The 8,636-nt window shown below is 38.7% G+C and overlaps 1 protein-coding gene across 9 annotated transcripts in view; it reads right to left on the bottom strand.

The window, feature by feature from the left end:
• Positions 1 to 545: 545 nt before the first annotated feature.
• Positions 546 to 8,636, bottom strand: part of OCLN (occludin) — a 54,805-nt gene continuing 46,714 nt past the window's right edge. For all 9 annotated transcript variants that reach the window (XM_072826733.1, XM_072826729.1, XM_072826730.1 and 6 more), the window contains 3 exons: positions 7,430 to 7,601; positions 6,106 to 6,147; positions 546 to 3,471 (listed from right to left, as the gene is read on the bottom strand). In XM_072826733.1, coding sequence (XP_072682834.1) covers positions 3,370 to 3,471; positions 6,106 to 6,147; positions 7,430 to 7,601 — 316 coding nt within the window. In that variant the 3' untranslated portion in view covers positions 546 to 3,369. The remainder of the gene's footprint in view (positions 3,472 to 6,105; positions 6,148 to 7,429; positions 7,602 to 8,636) is intronic.

The raw sequence follows: 8,636 nt of genomic DNA, 5'->3' as shown, positions 1-8,636 counted from the left end.
GGGTGGGATCCCAGGGTCCCTGCAGGGAGCCTACTTCTCCCTCTGCCTGGATCTCTGCCACTCTGTGTCTTTCATGAATAAAATCTTAAAAAAACAAAAAACAAAAAAACTACCCAGGTTACTTGGGCATTTTTCTTCATAAAAACTGTTCCCATTAAAGGACATGAACAATAGGAAATGCAGGAGGAGAGACTCATCTATCCTTTCACAGAAGAGAAGTCACATTAGTGCAGAACCACAGGCTGCCAGGAGATTGGATCTCAATCCTGATTTCTCCAGCTGAGCCTTTAGAAACGTCCAGATGAGATACGTCATATCTCAGTGATGAGGCAGGGAAGATGTCTCTGTGTCAGGAACTCTGAAAGCCTCAACCGACAGCTGGAAAACCACAATTGGAGAACTCTTCTTCTGCTCCTACCCTTCTGTGCACATGCACACTCGTTCAGGTCTTTACATATACTTTCAGTATTTCATATGAAGCATTTTACATCAATTAAATGTACTTAAAATATGGTATTTTATTAATACCAGACAGAGCAATCCCATCTTACTCAACCCATGAATTTATTGATAGTCAACCTAGAGTGGGAGTACAGAATCTAAATATTCCAACAGACCAAGATCCCAATCCTACTTTAATCATTTGCTACTGTGTGACAGACCAGTTCATCTAGCACATCCTCAGTTTTCCTGTTAAATGAACATGAGAAATGATTACATGTCAACAGAATGTGATAAGGATTAAATAATTTCATATAAGTGTGTGTGTATACAATGTAACTTTTACTATAAATGCTAATAGGCTTAAATCTATTTCCAAAAATACAAGGCATATATGATAAAACTAACACCTGTTCTGAAGGGTGGACATATGTTTATAGTTTCCTATATTTAAGTTTCTTAAAATAGAAATTAAAATATTGATCTTACCTACTTTTTTATTTTAAATATTTTATTTATTTATTCATAGAGATGCAGAGAGAGAGAGAGGCAGAGACACAGGTAGAGGGAGAAGCAGGCTCCATGCAGAGAGCCTGACATGGGACTTGATCCAGGGTCTCCAGGATTATGCCCTGGGCTGCAGGCAGCGCTAAACTGCTGCTCCACCAGCTGCCCCTGATCTTACCTACTTTTAATGCAGAATCACCTATGTAAAAGAACCACACTCTGCAGTTAACCTTTATAAGCGGGACCACATGCTTTCAAAATGGAATTTCTGGAACAATCCTTCATAGTAGGAAGCTGAATGCGGACATAAGAATCTCAGGTCACAGGGATCCCTGGGTGGCTCAGAGGTTTAGCACCTGCCTTTGGCCCAGGGTGTGATCCTGGAGTCCCGGGATCCAGTCCCACATCAGGCTCCCCGCATGGAGCAGGCTTCTCCCTCTGGCTGTGCCTCTGCCTCTCTCTCTCTCCTCTCTGTGTCTCTCATGAAAAAATAAATAAAATCTTTTTTTTTTTTTTTTTTTAAAGAATCTCAGGTCAGAGATGAAAGAGACCTCTGACACCTAACCTTAACCTTTTATTTTCCAAATCAGAAATCTGTGAGTGGTTCGCCAAAATTACATCCAGCTGATTAATCCCAAGTGGTCTTTAAGTACCACAGTTGAGAAATGATTTTGCTTTATATTCAAAGTTCAATTTTATAAAAAAAAAAAAAAAACAAAGTTCAATTTTATGACACAATTTTACAATGGAAATTCATGCTATTTGATTTTCTTCATTCAGCTGAATAGTTTTGTCAGAACACTGGCAAGCTTGCCGCTTTCATAATCCAAGTACGCTGACTTCCAAGAACAGAGAAATTTAGATGTTAGCGTACATAAAAAAGGAGTTAGGTTGCTCGAGAGTCTTTACCATTTGGTGTGAATCCAAAAGTATGAAAACTGCAAATGATTCCCTTTTGTAATATGTACAGCACATGGACAATTAAGAATTTCTTCAATTTGAAGAAATGAATCAATGTTATAATAGAAAACATCTTAAGGTTTACCTTTGGAAAATGATTCAGACATATATATATACTTAAATGTTTGAATTGTATGCTAAAAATTATTTAAAGATTATTCTTCAAAATTTTTCACAAAAACAGTTCTAAACTGGGGTGATAATCACAATCAACTGGACTAGCTATCTGCCCACCACTATCAGCTCATTTTACTTTACTAATAAAAATTTAAACTAAAAAAAAAAGTGGTAAACCAAGGGCACCATCTGAAATAATTTGACATTTTAGGTTATTGCACTCTATTTCCAGACAAATCAGCCTTCTGATAACCAAAAGACTGGGAGATTTAGCAACAGCACCCAAAATAGTTGAAAACAATAACAGATAAAACTGAGTGTAATTTTCCAAAACTTAATATTAATAGCACTACTGATGTCAAACAGGTGTATGAAAGAAAGAAAACACCAGGTTTAATACCTTATAAAGTATGTACAGACCTTGAACATTGTTGTAAGATACAATTCAAGTCACAACTGAATTAGCGATGTCATCAAATACTCTGATATAATGAAAAAGTCTAGTTGGTTAAAAACAAAACAAAACAAAAATGCATGTAAACCATAAAAGATTACAAAGTACTTTAAAATACACAACAGAATTCTAACCAGGAGGTTTAAATTTTGATTCTTAATAGGTGAGCACATATTTACAATCTTTAAATTTCACAATTTGTTGTTTTTATGTGATCTTTATTATCTGGATAACATAAAACAATAAAAAGTTCTTTTAACACCATTTACACACAGGAGAAAAAAAAACAATCAGCGGGGAGGTTGGTAGAAGGCAGTAGCCATAGTAAGTAACATATGGAAGGCCTGGGACTTTATTTGTGGACTCAAGTCACAAAACAGACTTAATAACCAAAATTGCAGGCCAGGAAACAGGCAGTTTCACTTCCGAGACTTCCCTGAAGGGACCTGGTTCCCTTACCTAAAAAAGGAATGGTGATAAATAATAGTTCTGAAGGCAGAGTTCTGGGAGGAATGGAGAGATCACCTACGCGAACTAATGAGTGCACTTAGGTATTAAGGAAAGACTGCCCCAAGTGTGCAAGTTCACAGCACAAGTTCACCGTGGGACCTTCTTCCAAGGTCTGAAAACCTCCACCTATACTCAGTCCTTTAGCACAACAGCCAAAGTCTAAAGCACAGAATCCTTAATCGGGAGTGTTCAGCCCAGTTGATTATCAAAAGCTATGTGTAAAATGCTTCAATACTGATGATATTAAAGCTACCAAAACTTTGTAATGATCACAAAGATCTGGCCTCCTGGGTTCGAAATCCAAAGTCATTCTGCCTTCTGACAACGTTGCAGATATGTCAAATACTTCACAATCTCTCAAACTGTGTGGCATCTGCCTTCTATGTTTTCTGTCTATCATAGTCTCCAACCATCTTCTTGATGTGGGACAATTTGCTCTTCAACTGCTTGCAATAATTCCTCTTATTTTTGTAATCTGGAGACTAAAAAAAAAAAAAGGAAGAAATAAATAAGGTAAATTTAACAAAATAAAAACAAATATGGCAGTTTCTCTGGGCATATAGGCAGTTGATTCTTTTTTCAACGGAGTTGAATCATTATCTTCTTCTTTTTTAGAAGTAGGTTCTACATGGAGCATGGAGCCCAACATGGGGCTTGAACTCATGACCCTGAGATTAAGACCTGAGCTAAGAGTCAGATGCTTAACCAACTGAGCCACCCAGGCAACCCTGAATCATATCTTCTAACCTGAGTTTTACAAAGCATACACTTATTTCTAGTGATTTCTAAAGTGACCCAAAAAACTTACTGACCTTTTTGCTAACACATCATCTAAAAAAAAAATCAGTAAAACACGGGTGCTTGGCCCGTTCAGTTGGTAGAGCATGTGAATCTTGGTCTTGAGGTTGGGGGTTCAAGCTCCACACTGATTGTAGAGATTACTTAAAAATAAAATCTTTAATAAAATTAGTAAAACAAAAACTGGTGATATTGGTTGACTTGGGAAACAATAAATGGGTAAATGGGGAACAAGACTTTTTCTTTCCTTTTTGTTTTTTATTTTTTAAGTACTCTCTACAATCACCGTGAGGCTTGAACTCAAAACTCTGAGACCAAGACTCTCATGTTTTACCAACTAAGCCAGGCAGGTGCCCCACTGTATATTCTTTTTAAATATTTTTTTTTTTTTTTTATTCATGAGAGACAGAGAGAGAGAGAGAGAGAGGCAGAGACACAGGCAGAGGGAGAAGCAGGCTCCATGCAGGGAGCCTGACGTGGGACTCGATCCCAGGTCCCCAGGATCAGGCCCTGGGCTGAAAGTGGCACTAAACCACTTGAGCCACCCGGTTTAGCAGTGGGGCTGCCCCCCACTGTATATACTTTTAAACTCTTGCATTGAAAATTATGGTGTTTTGTGATTTTTAAAAATTTTTATATAAAAATCTTTTAAAAACAAAGTTTTAGGGGCACCTGTGGTTCAATCAGTTGAGTGTCTGCCTTTGGCTCAGGTCCTGATGCCAGGGTCCTGGGATTGAGTCCTGCATCATGGTCTCTGCTCAGTGAGGTGTCTGCTTCTCCCTTTGACACTCCCCTATCTTGTGCTCTTTCTCTCTCAATCTCTCACTCAAATAAATACAATCTTTAAAGAAAAAAAGTTATAAACCAAGAATGACTGATAATGAATGGCAAGTATTAACAAGGATATGGAGCAAAAGGAAACTACACAGCTCACTGGAAATATAAAGTGGCAAAGCAGGAGAGCTGTCTGACACTATGACACTACTTACCAAAGGTTAGACAGATACTTCCCAATGACCCTGAAATTTCACTCCCAAGTATACACCTAACAAACATGTGCACACGTACACAGACACTTAAAGCCGCATTAGTTGTAAAAGCCCTAACTTGAGGACAAACCAAACACTGACAAACAAAAGAATGGATAAATAAGTTACCTTTTATTCACAAAGCAAAAATAAATGAACCATAGCCACACAAAAAAATATGAATGGATATTCAGAAGGAGCAAAAGACATCACATATGGGGCACCCGGATGGTTGAGTCGGTTAAGCATCCGACTTTTGGTTTCAGCTCAAGTCATGAGATAGATAGATCCCAGCAAGGTCCTGGGATCGAGCCCTTTGTTGAGCTCCACACTTAGCATGGAGCCTGCTTGTCCCTCTCCCACTGCCTCTGCCTTTTCCCCTGCTTTTTTGCACACTCCCTCTTTCAAATAAATAAATAAAATCGTTAAAAAAAAAAAAAAAGGAAAGAAATGACACATGAAAAACCCATACTAGGGGCAGCTGGTGGCTCAGTGGTTGAGAGGCTGCGTTTGGCTCAGGGTGTGATCTCGGGGTCCTGGGATCGAGTCCCACATCAGGTCCCCACAGGGAGCCTACTTCTCCCTCTGCCTGTGTCTCTGTCTCTCTGTGTCTCTCATGAATAAATAAATAAATAAAACCTTTAAAAAAATCCCTACTATATGATTCCATTTACATAAAGTTCAAAATAGGCAAACCTCATCTATGATGTTAGAAGTTGGGATGGGGGTTATCTGTGGGGAGAGGAAAAACTGGGAGGAGGCAACAAGAGAGGGTTTCCAGGTACTCTAAGAAATACATTTCTTCATCTGAGTGCTAGGTATATGGTCGTTTGGTGAAAATCTGCCAAGTTGTAGCCTCGTGCAAGTTTCTGTATGTATAATTTAAAAAAAAAAGGGGATCCCTGGGTGGCGCAGCGGTTTGGCGCCTGCCTTTGACCCAGGGCGCGATCCTGGAGACCCGGGATCGAATCCCACATTGGGCTCCCGGTGCATGGAGCCTGTTTCTCCCTCTGCCTGTGTCTCTGCCTCTCTCTCTCTCTCACTGTGTGCTTATCATAAATAAATAAAATAAGATAAATTAAAAAAAAAAGTTTAAAGTAGCTGCAAACAACAGAAATTAAGGTTCTAATTTCTGCTACCATTTTCACCATGCAGTTTTAGGGCCTTTTGTCATAGCCAGTGTTTGTGTGACAAGGTACCCGTACTCATAGTCATTCCAAAGGTTAAATAAAAAAACACATAACAGAAAAATTCTTCCTGAAGGGAATCTTACAGATATGTGATACTTACTCCCTTAACTTGCTTCAGTCTATTGTACTCATCAGCAGCAGCCTATTAATGAGAAACACAATAGAACACGTTTAGCAGGGGCATTTTCTCTTTCAAAAGTAACATGCCTGAGGTTATATTTTGGGGCTAAAACTGCCAACAATGCCGCAAATAGAGGAAATTAAAATAACTAAGTCTTTAGGCTCTTAAAACTAGTATAGGTAGCAAGAGGGGCTGAAGGAAGCCAGCAAAGAGAAATGTATGACTTATACCTCCCGTGCCGTAGCTATTTGTTTTGCTGCCTCTCATCTCTCCCCAGGCTGCTGCAGGTGCCATGCCGACACCAGAGAGACCTTCTGTAAGGCACAGCGCTCATCTGGTTATACCCCATTAAGATTATGAAACTGGTCTGAGCTTCCTAGTAACTAACTTACTATATACATTAACTTATATATACTAACATACACACCCACTAAAATACATACATATTTATCATGTATATATTAATCACATACATATTTACCATATTATATACATGCTAATATAGTACGTATATATAAAATAATTTGACCAACAAAATAAAGTAGCAGATTATAACCCAAAGTATAAAATAGACGTCTACTGAGTCAATAGTGACATATATGAATGATTAAGATAAACAGGAGGAACGGACCAATTTCTCATGCACAAGAATTCTAAATAATGTATGTGAGTACACTGCCTTTAAAGAGCTGAAGCATAATTCCCCATTCCTTAAGTGACTTTTTTCCTGAAGAGTATAGTATAGAAAGGGATTAAAAAGAGTAACTTTCACGGACAAACATTACTTCAGCCAAGTGGGGGAAAAAAAAAACCACCACCATAAACTACCGTTGAGTAAGAAAACAATAAGGATGCAAGTAAAACATAAGATAATTTTTCATCAAAGATGGTGCATGTCTAGGTGCATTTTTGCATGAAGGGGATATTTTAACAACTCATATTTGGTGACAACCAAGTGACAATATTTAAGGTAGTTTATTTTTCTGTACACAATCCTATAATGTGTAATATCTTACAGAAACAATGACCTGTGTTTAAAAATAGAAAAAGTAATATAGCTCTTTTGTTTTTGTAAGTAGGAAGGGATATATGTACATAGCCTGTTGTTTTGTACTTGTTAACTACATCAGTGCACTCTTCAATTTGGAAAGACTTTCACATCCAAGATTGGATTTCAGTTATTATTCAATGAAACCAATTTGAGAGTGACCAGCAAAATTTAAATCAACAATAGAAAGGACATGATATCTTCATAGATTAAATCATATCATATGTAATATATAATTTTCAGGTTTGAATTTACCATGTACTCTTCACTTTCTTCTCTATAGTCATCCAATTCTTTATCCAGGCGAGAGAGTTCTTTATTGATCTCATCAAGTTCTGCTTGTAAGCTCTTGTATTCCTGCAGGCCAGTGTCAAAATTTCTCTTGTAGAGTTGTCTTTGTTGATCTGAAGTGATAGGTGGATATTCCCTAAAAATTGAGTTAGAAAATGACTACTTAGGACTCTGGCAGACATAAAATCCAGTGTTTAATCATCAAAGAAAATGAGCTCTTGGGATGTAGAAAATGACATTCTCCTGTTTCTGTTGCATACAGGGAGAGGGAAGGTGGGATGAAAATAAGTTTTCTCTTAAGAATGATTATATTTGGGATGCCTGAGTGGCTCAGGGGTTAAGTGTCTACCCTTGGCTCAGGTCGTGATCCCAGGGTCCTGGGATCGAGTCCCGCATCAGGCTCCCCGCTCAGCAGAGAGCCTGCTTCTCCCTCTGCCTGTGTCTCTGCCTCTCCCTCTGTGTCTCTCATGAATAGAAAAGTAAAATCATTAAAAAAAAAAATGATTATACTTTAGGGGGATCTGGGTGGCTCAGTCAGTTGAGCATCTAACTCCTTTTTTTTCTTTTTTTTTTAAAGAAAACACATTTTTATTTTTTTTTTTTTGTAAAGATTTATTTATTTATTTATTCAGAGAGAGCGAAAGAGAGGCAGAGACACAGGCAGAGAGAGAAGCAGGCTCCATGCAGGGAGCCCGACGTGGGACTTGATCCCGGGTCTCCAGGACCACACCCCGGGCTGCAGGCAGCGCTAAACCGCTGTGCCACCGGGGCTGCCAGAGCATCCAACTCTTAATTTTGGCTCCAGTCATGATCTCAGGGTTGTGAGATCAAACCCCTTCTGGAACCATGCTTAGCAGAGTCTGCTTAAGATCCTCTCTCATTCTTTCTGCTCCTCCCCCTTGTTCATACGGTCGGTCTCTCTCTCAAAAAAAAAAAAAAAAAAAAAAAAAAAAAGGATTATACTTTATACAGCACTGCTTATGGTTTTAAAAATACTATGCTTGGGGGAGGAGGGAGGGCACCTGAGCAGCCCAGTCAGTTAAGAAGCCACCAGTTGATTTTTGGATCAGGTTCTCATGATCTCAGGGTCCTGTGATGGAGCCCTGTCACAGCTCCACAATCAACGGGGAGTCTGCTTGAGATTATCTCACTCTGCCCCACCCCCAATCCA

The sequence above is a fragment of the Canis lupus genome, chromosome 5, assembly GCF_048164855.1.
Source record: "Canis lupus baileyi chromosome 5, mCanLup2.hap1, whole genome shotgun sequence".
Classification (NCBI taxonomy): Eukaryota; Metazoa; Chordata; class Mammalia; order Carnivora; family Canidae; genus Canis; species Canis lupus.
The sequence above is the reverse complement of the archived record's forward strand: the minus strand, read 5'-3'. Positions and strand labels throughout refer to the sequence as shown.